At 52.8% G+C, this 14,197-nt stretch overlaps 1 protein-coding gene and 1 long non-coding RNA gene across 2 annotated transcripts in view; both read left to right on the top strand.

Moving 5' to 3' along the window:
- Nucleotides 1-2,860, top strand: part of HSF2BP (heat shock transcription factor 2 binding protein) — a 58,982-nt gene extending 56,122 nt beyond the window's left edge. Inside the window, exon 8 of the mRNA XM_077479465.1 lies at nt 2,495-2,860. Within this exon, the coding sequence (XP_077335591.1) occupies nt 2,495-2,691 (197 nt within the window). The 3' untranslated portion in view covers nt 2,692-2,860. The remainder of the gene's footprint in view (nt 1-2,494) is intronic.
- A 6,425-nt stretch (nt 2,861-9,285) lies between these two features.
- Nucleotides 9,286-13,783, top strand: LOC143984200 (uncharacterized). The gene is made up of 3 exons (XR_013274718.1): nt 9,286-9,434; nt 12,244-12,387; nt 13,643-13,783. It is a non-coding gene; the product is annotated as an uncharacterized LOC143984200 (long non-coding RNA).
- Nucleotides 13,784-14,197: the final 414 nt, after the last annotated feature.

Raw genomic sequence — 14,197 nt, 5'->3', positions numbered from 1 at the left:
TCCATGTCAGGGTGGCACCCGTCATACATGTTCCCAATCTTCTGTCTCCATGTCAGGGTGGCACCTGTCTTACATGTCTGCCATCTTCTGTCTCCATGTCAGGGTGGCACCCGTCATACATGTCCCCCATCTTCTATCTCCATGTCAGGGTGGCACCCGTCATACATGTTCCCAATCTTCTGTCTCCATGTCAGGGTGGCACCCGTCATACATGTTCCCAATCTTCTGTCTCCATGTCAGGGTGGCACCTGTCATACATGTCCGCCATCTTCTGTCTCCATGTCAGGGTGGCACCCGTCATACATGTCCCCCATCTTCTGTCTCCATGTCAGGGTGGCACCCGTCATACATGTTTCCAATCTTCTGTCTCCATGTCAGGGTGGCACCCGTCATACATGTTCCCAATCTTCTGTCTCCATGTCAGGGTGGCACCCGTCATACATGTCCCCCATCTTCTGTCTCCATGTCAGGGTGGCACCCGTCATACATGTTCCCAATCTTCTGTCTCCATGTCAGGGTGGCACCCGTCATACATGTTCCCAATCTTCTGTCTCCATGTCAGGGTGGCACCTGTCTTACATGTCTGCCATCTTCTGTCTCCATGTCAGGGTGGCACCCGTCATACATGTCCCCCATCTTCTGTCTTCATGTCAGGGTGGCACCTGTCATACATGTCCCCCATCTTCTGTCTTCCTGTCAGGGTGGCACCTGTCATACATGTCCGCCATCTTATGTCTCCATGTCAGGGTGGCACCCCTCATACATGTCCCCCATCTTCTGTCTTCATGTCAGGGTGGCACCTGTCATACATGTCCGCCATCTTATGTCTCCATGTCAGGGTGGCACCCGTCATACATGTCCCCCATCTTCTGTCTTCATGTAAGGGTGGCACCTGTCATACATGTCCGCCATCTTCTGTCTCCATGTCAGGGTGGCACCCGTCATACATGTCTTCCATCCTCTGTCTCCATGTCAGGGTGGTACCCGTCATACATGTCCCCCATCTACTGTCTTCATGTCAGGGTGGCACCCATCATACATGTCCCCCATCTTCTGTCTCCATGTCACGGTGGCACCCATCATACATGTCCCTCATCCTCTGTCTCCATGTCAGAGTGGCACCCATCATACATGTCCCCCATCTTCTGTCTCCATGTCAGGGTGGCACCCGTCATACATGTCCCTCATCCTCTGTCTCCATGTCAGGGTGGCACCCGTCATACATGTCCCCCATCTTCTGTCTTCATGTCAGGGTGGCACCCGTCATACATGTTCCCAATCTTCTGTCTCCATGTCAGGGTGGCACCTGTCTTACATGTCTGCCATCTTCTGTCTCCATGTCAGGGTGGCACCCGTCATACATGTCCCCCATCTTCTGTCTTCATGTCAGGGTGGCACCTGTCATACATGTCCCCCATCTTCTGTCTTCCTGTCAGGGTGGCACCTGTCATACATGTCCGCCATCTTATGTCTCCATGTCAGGGTGGCACCCCTCATACATGTCCCCCATCTTCTGTCTTCATGTCAGGGTGGCACCTGTCATACATGTCCGCCATCTTATGTCTCCATGTCAGGGTGGCACCCGTCATACATGTCCCCCATCTTCTGTCTTCATGTAAGGGTGGCACCTGTCATACATGTCCGCCATCTTCTGTCTCCATGTCAGGGTGGCACCCGTCATACATGTCTTCCATCCTCTGTCTCCATGTCAGGGTGGTACCCGTCATACATGTCCCCCATCTACTGTCTTCATGTCAGGGTGGCACCCATCATACATGTCCCCCATCTTCTGTCTCCATGTCACGGTGGCACCCATCATACATGTCCCTCATCCTCTGTCTCCATGTCAGAGTGGCACCCATCATACATGTCCCCCATCTTCTGTCTCCATGTCAGGGTGGCACCCGTCATACATGTCCCTCATCCTCTGTCTCCATGTCAGGGTGGCACCCGTCATACATGTCCCCCATCTTCTGTCTTCATGTCAGGGTGGCACACTTTAAGAATCCATGAATCAGACTGAGACTGAAGTACAATTAAATCTCACTGTTTAATAATAATAAAAAAAGGTAAACAGAGTAAAAGAGTCAAAATATAGTCAGAGTTCAGGAACCGGAACAGATAGTCAGACAAGCCAAATGTCAGGGAGTCAGAGAACAGTGTAGTAGAACAGCAAGCAGGATCTGGAGCCAGAACAAATGTCAGCCAAGCAAATCTTCATACGGGAACACAGGAGAGCATCTCTAGAGATGTAACCAGGGTGAAGGCAGATATCATCTGGACTGGATGGCTTAAGTAGGCAGGACTGACGAGCAGGATATCATCAACAGGTGAGTCACTGTGGAGAGATGGGAGCTGGCAATTAGCCGACAGCTGAGCGTCCAGCGCAGAGAAGGAAGGACTGAGCCATCATATGTCAGGGTGGCACCCGTCATATATGTCTTCCATCCTCTGTCTCCATGTCAGGGTGATGAAGTTGTTCTTCTCTCTGCAGATCCGGACGCCGAGGTCTGCTTGCACGCTCTGCTCCTCTTCCAGTCGGTGGTTGTAGATCCGGACGTTCTGAGGCGGCTGTGGGGGGAGGTACAGGAATGTCTGCCCAGCATCATGGAGCTTTCATTGAGCGCCAACACACAACTGCAGAGGACCGCCGAGGAGCTGCTGGAGGAAGTCAGGGGGGCTGCAGATTAATGGACCTGTGATGTCATCATGCTATCTGCTGTGATGTCGTAATATTGTCATATATTGTTACACGCTGGTGACATCATATACTGGAGCTGATGTCATTCTTCTACAAAGTTGCTGTTTCTCATGTTCTCCTGGTTGGTTTAAAGGATAATAAAACGTTGACCGTTCCTCCGCAGAGATTTATTTTTTACTGAATTCTGTAGAGACTTGTCTGTCTTCTGATAAGGATATTATTATGTTGTGTTCCATCCCCCACATATAGTACACAATTTTTATATACCCCCCCCCCCTTCCCAGTATAATACAGAATCTCTGTATATACAACCCCCCCATAGTACAAAATCTCTATATATACCCACCCTTCCCAATATAATGCAGAATCTCTGTATATACAACCCCCCCCCATAGTACAAAATCTGTATATATACCCCCCCCCCCCCCCCATGTAATACAGAATCTCTGTATATACAACCCCCCCATGTAATACAGAATTTGTGTTTATACAACCCCCTCCCACAAAACAGTGTCAAGTCTCTGTATATACAACTCCCTCCCCTGACATAGTACAGAACCTCTATATATAAAACTCTCTGGAAGAATTGGGGGTCTCTAGAATGGGGGGGGGCTCTGGAAGTGTTTTCCTCTCCCCTCTTCCTCTGTAAGGTTTGAGGCCATCTGGAAGATTTTGCCTCCTCATCTAGAAGAGTTAGGGGCCCTCTGAGAGACCTGGGGGGGGGGGGGGGTGCTCTTAGACAGATCTTCCTTCTCACTTGGAGGAGTTCAAGTCCTCTGGAAATGATGGACAATTCTGGGAGAGTTTAGCCCTGAAAAAAATGGGAGCCCTCTGAAATTCCTAAAGAACATCCTTCTCATCTGAAAGAGTAAGGGACCTCTGGGGGAATGTGGCCCTCTGGAAGAGTTGGGAGCCCCCTGAGAAAGATTACCCTTCTCATTTGGGAGAGAGTTAGGGACCTCTGGAAGAGTTAAGAGCCCTCCGCAAATGACGTTCTCCTCATATGTAATAATTAGGCCCTCAGGAGGAATTATACCCTGGAAGAGTTGAGGCCCTCTGTGATAGCTGAATTCCTCTGGAAAAGTTGGGGACCTGTGGTAGAGTTCATCCTCCTTCCTCTGGAAGAGTGTGGAGCCCTCTGGAAAAGTTGGGGACCTGTGGTAGAGTTCATCCTCCTTCCTCTGGAAGAGTGTGGAGCCCTCTGGAAAAGTTGGGGACCTGTGGTAGAGTTCATCCTCCTCCTCTGGAAGAGTTTGGAGCCCTCTGGAAAAGTTGGGGACCTGTGGTAGAGTTCATCCTCCTTCCTCTGGAAGAGTGTGGAGCCCTCTGGAAAAGATGCCCCTCCCATCTGGAAGAGTTGAGGTCCTCTAAGAAATGTCATCCTTCTCATCTGGAAGTGTTGAGGCCCTCAGGGAAAATGAAATTCTATTTGAAAATATGTCCTCCTCCCTCAACTGGAGGAATCTTGGAAAGTTCAGTCTGCTCTTCCAGAAGAGTTGAGGCCCTCTGGGGGAGTTCGTCCTCCTCCCCTGGAAGAGTTGAGAGCCTCTACAAGAGTTGAAATCCCTCTGAAAAAGATGCCACCTGAAAAGAGCTGAGGCCCTCTGGAAAAGTTAGAAGCCTTCCGGAAAAGATGTCCTCCTTATCTTGAATGATTTTGGCCCTCAAGAGGAGTTGAAATCCCTCTGGAAAATATGTATTTCTCAGCAGCAAGAGTTGGGAGCCCTCTGGCAGAGTTGGGGGTTCTCTTGGTGAGGAGATCGTCCTCATCTGGAAGAGTTGGGGATTTTGGAATGGCTTGGGGATGCCTGGGAGAAATTGGCCTCCATCTTTGAAAGAGTTGAGGCCTTCTGGGAGACTTTGGAGCCCTCCAGAAAATATTTCCTTCCCATCTGGAAGAGTTGAAGCCCTCTGGGAGAGTTCACCCTCCTCCTTCAGAAGAGTTGAAGCCCTCTGGGAGAGTTCATCCTCCTCCTTCAGAAGAGTTGACGGCCTCTGGGAGAGTTCATCTTCCTCCTCTAGAGGAGTTGAGGTCCTCTGCAAGAGTTGAAATCCCTCTGGAAAAGATGTCCATTTCATTTGAAAGAGTTCAGGCCCTCTGAGAGAGGTTGGGGCCCCCTGGAAGAACCGGGGGTTCTCTTGGAGAGATCATCCTAATCTGGAGGAGTTAGGGGCATCTGGGAGAGTTGAGGGACTCTTAAGGACGGGGACAAACTCTCCCAAAGAGTTGAGGCCATCTGCAAGAGTTCAAATCTCTCTGGAAAAGAAGTCCTCCTCAACTGGAAGAGCTGGGGCCTTGTGGGAGAGTTTATCCTCCTCGTATGGAAGAGTTGGGGCCCTCTGGGAAAGTTTACCCTCCTCCTCTAGAAAAGTTAGGCCCTTTGGGAGAGCTTATCCTCCTCCTCTGGAAGAGTTAAGGCCCTCTGGGAGAACTGAAATTCCACTGGAAAAAATTCCATCTCATCTGGTAGAGTTTTGACCCTCTGGGGAAGTTCAGCCTTCCCCTCTGGAAGCCTGATGTTGACCATGCCTCAGTTGGTTTCATGAGAGGTTGTGACACATATATATTTTGTACTTAACTGATGTGTGCTGTGAGCTTCCATGTGGTGCTGATGGTGTGTACCATCTATGAACCATGCAAACCTAATATAGATTCCTGCCTGTACCAGGACCTCTTAGCCCTTGTACACACAGTCGGACATTCCGACCGAAAATGTCCGATCGGACCGTGTTGTCAGATAATCCGACCGTGTGTGGGCTCCATCTGACTTTTTCTGTCGGAATGTCCGACCAACAAAGTTTGAGGGCTGGATATAAAATTTTCAGACAACATGATCCGATCGGACAAAGTGCCACGCATGCTCAGATCAAATTCCTACACCAAAGCTATTGGCTACTAGCCTGAACGTAGTCCCGTCGTAACGAACAAATGTCATCACGTTCCGAACGATCTAATTTTCCGACAACTTTGTCCGACCGTGTGTATGCAACACCAGTTTCGGACAAAATCCGTCTGAAAAAATCTGACGGATTTTGTGGCCGGAACGTGCGACCGTGTGTACAAGGGCTAAGAGCTTCCTGCCTGTACCTGGACCTGCTAGAGCTTCCTGCCTGTACCAGGACCTCCTAGAGCTTCCTGCTTGTACAATGACCTCCTAGAGTTCCCTGCCTGTACCAGGACCTCCTAGAGCTTCCTGCTTGTACAATGACCTCCTAGAGTTCCCTGCCTGTACCAGCACCTCCTAGAGCTTCCTGCTTGTACAATGACCTCCTAGAGTTCCCTGCCTGTACCAGGACCTCCTAGAGCTTCCTGCTTGTACAATGATCTCCTAAAGCTTCCTGCCTGTACCAGCACCTCCTAGAGCTTCCTGCCTGTACCAGGACCTCCTAGAGCTTCCTGCTTGTACAATGACCTCCTAGAGCTTCCTGCTTGTACAATGACCTCCTAGAGCTTCCTGCTTGTACAATGATCTCCTAAAGCTTCCTGCCTGTACCAGCACCTCCTAGAGCTTCCTGCCTGTACCAGGACCTCCTAGAGCTTCCTGCTTGTACAATGACCTCCTAGAGCTTCCTGCTTGTACAATGACCTCCTAGAGCTTCCTGCCTGTACCAGGACCTCCTAGAGGTTCCTGCCTGTACCAGGACCTCCTAGAGGTTCCTGCCTTTACCTGGACCTCCTAGAGCTTCCTGCTTGTACAATGACCTCCTAGAGCTTCCTGCCTGTACCAGGACCTCCTAGAGCTCCCTGCCTGTACCAGCACCTCCTAGAGCTTCCTGCCTGTACAATGACCTCCTAAAGCTTCCTGCCTGTACAATGACCTCCTAGAGCTTCCTGCCTGTACCAGAACCTTCTAGAGGTTCCTGCCTGTACCAGGACCTCCTAGAGCTTCCTGCTTGTACAATGACCTCCTAGAGCTTCCTGCCTGTACCAGAACCTTCTAGAGGTTCCTGCCTGTACCAGGACCTCCTAGAGGTTCCTGCCTGTACCAGGACCTCCTAGAGCTCCCTGCTTGTACAATGACCTCCTAAAGCTTCCTGCCTGTACCAGGACCTCCTATCTGTGCAATCTGCATACATCCAAAAAGTTTGTCAGGGGAACCAGGGCCTCCAAAACGGAAGCAGAGATGGTGGGGCATCAGGGACCATGGGGAAAGGTGAGCCATTCTGGAAGGGATAAAGCCACTTCTAAAGGAATAGAAGTCCTTCTAAGAGCAATGGGTTATTTGGAATAGTTGGCCCCTGTGAAGGGGATGGGAACCTTTTGGGAAAGTTGGGGCCCCTGAGAAAGAGAATGGGCCCCTGTGAAAGAGGTGGCATCCCTCTGGAGAAATCGGGGTCCCAGTGGAGAAGGATAAACCCTTTATTAAAAAGGGTGGGGTCCCTCTGGAAAAGATAGGGCCCCTGTGGAGGAAACAAGGTCTATGTGAAAGAGTTGGGGTTCCTCTGGAGAAGATGGGGCCATGTTACAGCAAGATCAAGGCAAGAGGCAAAACGAATAATGAAGAATAAAAAAAGCAGCCTCTGCCAATAAATAATAGATAAAAGGGGGGTCCTTGTAGACTAGGGGTCTCAAACTGACGGCCCTCCAGCTGTTGCCAAACTAGAAGTCCCATCACCCCCTCTGCCTGTGGGAGTCATGCTTGTAACTGCCAGCCTTGCAATGACTTTTGGGACTTGTAGTTTCGCAACAGCTGGAGGGCCACCATTTTGAGACCCTTGCTGTAGAGGATTTGAAGCCAATGTAAAATGCTTGGGTCCTGAGAAGGAGCTGGGTTGCTTTTGTAAAAGTCGGGGCCCCTGTGAATGAGGATTGGCCCTTGAATGGAAGATGGGCAACCTCCGAAGAAGTTAGGCCACTGTACAAGATGGGCTCTTGTGAAAGAGGTGGAGCCCCTTTATAGAGTAGTTTGAGTCCCTCTAGAGAAGCTGGGTCTGCTGTAAAGAAGTTGGGGCCCTTGTGAAAAAAGCAGGCCTGTGTGGTGGAATTGATGCCCCTCCAGGATAGATAGGGCCCATGAGGAGAATAGACCCTTGTGAAACAGTCTGGGGTCCCTTTAGAGAGTTGGGGCTGCTGTGGAGGAGGATGGGCCCTTGTACAGGAGGTGGGCCCCCTTTGAATAAGTTGGAGCCACTGTGGAAGATGGCCCCTTGTGAAATAGGTGGAGTCCTTCTGGACAAGTCAGGGCCCCTTTAGAGTAGTTTGGGTCCCTCTGGAGAAATTGGGGCTGCGGTAAACAAGTGGGGTCCCTCTGGGAAAGTTTGGGCCCTTGTGAAAAAAGTAGGGTCTGTATAGAAGAATTGATGCCCCTTCAGGATAGATGGGGGCCCCTGAGGAGAATGGTCCCTTGTGAAACAGTTGGGGGTCCCCTCTATAGAAGTTATGGGCCCATGTACAGGAGGTAGGCTCCCTCTGAAGAAAGAGGGGCCCCTATGGAAATGTTGGGGTCCTGCAAGGAAAGTTAGGGCCCTTGTAAAATAAAAGTGGGGCCCCTGTGGAAGAGTTTGGGTCCCTTTGAAATAATTGAGGTCTGTCTGGAGAGGTTTGGGGGACATGTGGCCCCTGTAAGATAGCTGGGGTTTCTGTGAAAAAATGGGCCTCTTATAGAATAACGGGCTCCTACAAAATAGTTGGGGCCCCTCTGGAGACCAAGGAGTCCCTGTGGAGAAGGATGGGCCTTGTAAAGAAGGTAGGGTCCCTTTATAGAAGTTGGGGCCCCCATGGAGGAGGATGGGCCCTTGTATAGGATGTGGGGTCCCTCTTGACAAGTAGGAGCCACTATAGAAAAGTTGGGGTCCCTGTGGAAAAGTGCCATCCCTCTAGGAAAGTTGAGGCCTTGTAAAAAAAAAGTGGGGTCCCTGGGGAAGAGTTGGGGTCCTTTTGGGAAAGCGGTGGACTCTGTGAGATTGATGGGGTCTCTCTGAGAAAGTGGGGGCTCCTATGAAATAGATAGGGCCCCTCTGGGAAATGTGGAGCCCCTGTTTAGAAGGGTGGGCTTCTGAGGAGGAGTTGGGGTCCTTGTGGAATATTTGGGGTCCTTGGGTACAAAGTGGGGCCCCTGTGGAGGAGTTGGGGTCTCTCTGGAAGAAGTGGGGCCCCTGTGAAGGAGTTGGGGTCTCTCTGGAAGAAGTGGGGCCCCTGTGGAGGAGTTGTGGTCTCTCTGGAAGAAGTGGGGCCCCTGTGGAGGAGTTGGGGTCTCTCTGGAAGAAGTGGGGCCCCTGTGGAGGAGTTGTGGTCTCTCTGGAAGAAGTGGGGCCCCTGTGGAATATTTGGGGCCTCCTGGGGTATAGTTGAGGACAGTCTGGAGAAGTCGGGGTCCTTTTAGGAGAGTTGGGGCCCCTGTGACATAGATGGGGCCCCCTGGGATCCCTATACATCATTCCTGGCTGCATCCTTCCATGCTGCCGCCAGGTGTCGCTCCTCCGCTGTCCACTGACGTCACGTTTGGAGTGCGCAGGCGCCGTTGGATGAAACTGAAACCTGACGATTATGGAGCCAGCTGTTCTCTGACGTCACCGGCCGGTCTCCATGGAGACGGCGACATCACCGCGCGCGTCACACTTCCCGGTCTCTAGGCAACGGGGCGGAGTCCAGCAGGGGTTGACGTCAGTGTGACGCCAATGGGGCGGAGCCTCTCGGGGTGAGTGAGGCAAAGAAGCACGTGACCTCCTGAGAGGAGAAGAATGAGAGACCGGAGAGCGGAGAGGAGCGGAGAGTGAGAGACACCGGGGACAGGTGAGACCCCCCTTCCCCCAACATATACCCCCAACATATACCCCTATACACCCCTATCACTGAGAGGAGACCCCCTCCCCCATAATATAGTACCCCCATACACCAACATATGTAACTCTATACATACCAACATATACCCCTATACACCCCCTTCCCCCATCATATACCTCTATACACACCCCTTCCCCCAACATATACCCCTATAACACCCCCCTTCCCCCAACATATACCCCTATACACTCCCCCCCCAACATATACCCCTATACACCCCCCTTCCCCCAACATATACCCCTATACACCCCCCTTCCCCCAACATATACCCCTATACACCCCCCTTCCCCCAACATATACCCCTATACACCCCCTCCCCCAACATATACCCCTATACACCCCCCTTCCCCCAACATATACCCCCATACACCCCCCTTCCCCCATAATATATACCCCCATACACCCCCAACATATACCCCTACATACCCCCATCACCGAGAGGAGACCGGGGACAGGTGAGACCCCCTCCCCCATAATATATACCCCCATACACCCCCATCACTGAGAGGAGACACCGAGGACAGGTGAGACCCCCCTTCCCCCAACATATACCCCCTACATATACCCCTATACACCCCTATCACTGAGAGAGACCCCCTCCCCCATAATTATATACCCCCATACACCCCCAACATATACCCCTATACACCCCCCTCCCCCAACATATACCCCTATACACCCCCCTTCCCCCAACATATACCTCTATACACCCCCCTTCCCCCAACATATACCCCTATACACCCCCCTTCCCCCAACATATACCCCTATACACCCCCCTTCCCCCAACATATACCCCTATACACCCCCCTTCCCCCAACATATACCCCTATACACCCCCTTCCCCCAACATATACCCCTATACACCCCCCTTCCCCCAACATATACCCCTATACACCCCCCTTCCCCCAACATATACCTCTATACACCCCCCTTCCCCCAACATATACCCCTATACACCCCCTCCCCCATAATATATACCCCCATACACCCCCAACATATACCCCTATACACCCCCCTTCCCCCAACATATACCTCTATACACCCCCCTTCCCCCAACATATACCTCTATACACCCCCATCACTGAGAGGAGACACCGGGGACAGGTGAGACCCCCTCCCCCATAATATATACCCCCCCTCCCCACCACCGAGAGGAGCGACACCGGGGACAGGTGAGACCCCCTCCCCTCCCCCATATTATATACCCCCATACACCCCCACATATACCCCTATACACCCCCATCACTGAGAGGAGACACCGGGGACAGGTGAGACCCCCTCCCCTCCCCCATAATATATACCCCTATACACCCCCAACATATACCTCTACATACCCCCATCACCGAGAGGAGACCGGGGACAAGTGAGACCCCCTCCCCCAACATATACCCCAAATACCCCCCTTCCCCCAACATATACCCCTATACAACCCCCCCCCCTCTCCCCTATATAGATATATACCCCCCCTCGCCCACCACCGAGAGGAGCGACACCGGGGACAGGTGAGACCCCCTCCCCCCATATATACCCCTATACACCCCCTCCGCCCAACATATACCCCTATACTCCCCCTCCGCCCACATATACCCCTATACACCCCCTCCCCCAACATATACCCCTATACACCCCTTCCCCCAACATATACCCTATACAACCCCCTCCCCCAACATATAACCCTATACACCCCCTCCCCCAACATATAACCCTATACACCCCCTCCCCCAACATATAACCCTATACACCCCTCCCCCCAACATATACCCCTATACACTCCCCTCCCCCCAACATATACCCCTATACACCCCCTCCCCCAACATATACCCCTATACACCCCCTCCCCCAACATATACCCCTATACACCCCCTCCCCCAACATATAACCCTATACACCCCCCTTCCCCCAACATATACCCCTATACACCCCCTCCCCCAACATATAACCCTATACACCCCCTCCCCCAACATATAACCCTATACACCCCCCCCCCCCCCCCATCACAGAGAGGAAACCGGGGACAGGTGAGAGACCCCCTCCCCTCCAACATATACCCCCCCCCATATATACCCCTCTACACCCCCCTCCCCCATCACTGAGAGGAGCGACACCGGGGACAGGTGAGACCCCCTCCCCCATATATACCCCCATACTCCCCCATCACTGAGAGGAGCGACACCGGGGACAGGTGAGACCCCCTCCCCCCATATATACCCCCATACTCCCCCATCACTGAGAGGAGACCGGGGACAGGTGAGAGACCTCTATATATATATATATATATATATATATATATATATATATATATATATATATATATATATATATATATATATATATATATATATATATATATATATACACACACATACACCCCCCCCCCCTCTCACCGAGAGGAGAGTGAGAGACACCGGGGACAGGTGACACCCCCTCCCTATATATATATATATACACACCGATATACACCTCCTCCCCCATCACACCCCGTAGACCCCCCCCCCTCACCCTATATTTACGCCCTGTAGACCCCCCTCACCCTATATATACACCCCGTAGACCCCCCTCACCCTATATACTTTACATCCTGAGGGCAGACATACAGTTCAGTACAGAAGGGATCGGAAGGCCCTGCTCCTGAGAGCTTACAATCTAATATATATATATATATACACTCGTCACCCAGTCCAGGAGACGTTGTGCCGTATCCTCCTCCATCCCCCGATTTTCCTCCCCCATCATCTAAGCCTCTCTTCTCTGGTTGCAGGATGGTGGTACTAAAGGACAATTGTGCTGCGGGCAGCGCCCCCCGGAGGCCCCTCCGCGTCGGCTTTTATGACATTGAAGGACTCTGGGAAAGGGGAACTTTGCGGTGGTGAAACTGGCGAGGCACCGGGTCACCAACACACAGGTAAGAGGCCTGGAGAGGAGGGGGGCCCTGAGGAGGTGCTTTGGGCCTAGAGGTACCATGGGGGGGGGGGGGGCAGTCTTATTCTGGGTGGTAGAGGCACCATGGGGGGGGGGGCAGTCTTATTCTGGGTGGTAGAGGCACCATGGGGGGGGGGGCAGTCTTATTCTGGGTGGTAGAGGCACCATGGGGGGGGGCAGTCTTATTCTGGGTGGTAGAGGCACCATGGGGGGGGGGGGGAGTCTTATTCTGGGTGGTAGAGGCACCATGGGGGGGGGGGGGAGTCTTATTCTGGGTGGTAGAGGCACCATGGGGGGGGGGGGGCAGTCTTATTCTGGGTGGTAGAGCCACCATGGGGGGGGGGGGGAGTCTTATTCTGGGTGGTAGAGGCACCATGGGGGGGGGGCAGTCTTATTCTGGGTGGTAGAGGCACCATGGGGGGGGGGGCAGTCTTATTCTGGGTGGTAGAGGCACCATGGGGGGGGGGGGCAGTCTTATTCTGGGTGGTAGAGGCACCATGTGGGCGGGGGGGGCAGTCTTATTCTGGGTGGTAGAGGCACCATGTGGGGGGGGGGGCAGTCTTATTCTGGGTGGTAGAGGCACCATGTGGGGGGGGGGCAGTCTTATTCTGGGTGGTAGAGGCACCATGGTGGGGGGGGGGGGGGGCAGTCTTATTCTGGGTGGTAGAGGCACCATGGGGGCGGGGGGGGCAGTCTTATTCTGGGTGGTAGAGGCACCATGTGGGGGGGGGCAGTCTTATTCTGGGTGGTAGAGGCACCATGTGGGCGGGGGGGGGCAGTCTTATTCTGGGTGGTAGAGGCACCATGGGGGGCAGTCTTATTCTGGGTGGAGGCACCATGGGGGGCAGTAATTATTCTGGGTGGAGGCACCATGGGGGGCAGTATTATTCTGGGTGGAGGCACCATGGGGGGCAGTATTATTCTGGGTGGAGGCACCATGGGGGGGGCAGTATTATTCTGGGTGGAGGCACCATGGGGGGGGCAGTATTATTCTGGGTGGAGGCACCATGGGGGGCAGTATTATTCTGGGTGGAGGCACCATTGGGGGGCAGTATTATTCTGGGTGGAGGTACCATGGGGGGGGGGGGCAGTATTATTCTGGGTGGTGGAGGCACCATGGGGGGGGGGGGCAGTATTATTTCTGGGTGGTGGAGGCTCCATGGGGGGGGGGCAGTATTATTCTGGGTGGAGGCACCATGGGGGGCCAGTCATGATGTTTCATTGTTGCCTCCCATTAGGTTGCCATTAAGATCATTGATAAAACTCGTCTGGACCGATCCAACCTGGAGAAGATCTACAGAGAGGTCCAGATTATGAAACAACTGCGACATCCACATATCATCCGCCTCTATCAGGTGATTATTATCTTCTCCTCCGGACCAATCACATCTCTCCCCTCCCTCCCTCCCTCCCTCCATCATCCGCCTCTATCAGGTGATTATCTTCTACTCCGGACCAATCACCATCTCTCCCCTCCCTCCCTCCCTCCCAGATCTCACCACCATCATCTCCTCTATCAGGTGATTATTATCTTCTTCTCCGGACCAATCACATCTCTCCCTCCCTCCCTCCCCTCCCTCCTCCCTCCCTCCATCATCCGCCTCTATCAGGTGATTATCTTCTACTCCGGACCAATCACATCTCTCCCCTCCCTCCCTCCCTCCCTCCCTCCCTCCCTCCATCATCCGCCTCTATCAGGTGATTATCTTCTACTCCCGGACCAATTACATCTCTCCCCTCCCTCCCTCCCTCCCCAGATCATCACCACCATCATCCTCCTCTATCAGGTGATT

The sequence above is a fragment of the Lithobates pipiens genome, unplaced genomic scaffold, assembly GCF_037356315.1.
Source record: "Lithobates pipiens isolate NorthernLeopardFrog02 unplaced genomic scaffold, aLitPip1_a1.2 Scaffold_16, whole genome shotgun sequence".
NCBI lineage: Eukaryota > Metazoa > Chordata > Amphibia > Anura > Ranidae > Lithobates > Lithobates pipiens.
The sequence above is the reverse complement of the archived record's forward strand: the minus strand, read 5'-3'. Positions and strand labels throughout refer to the sequence as shown.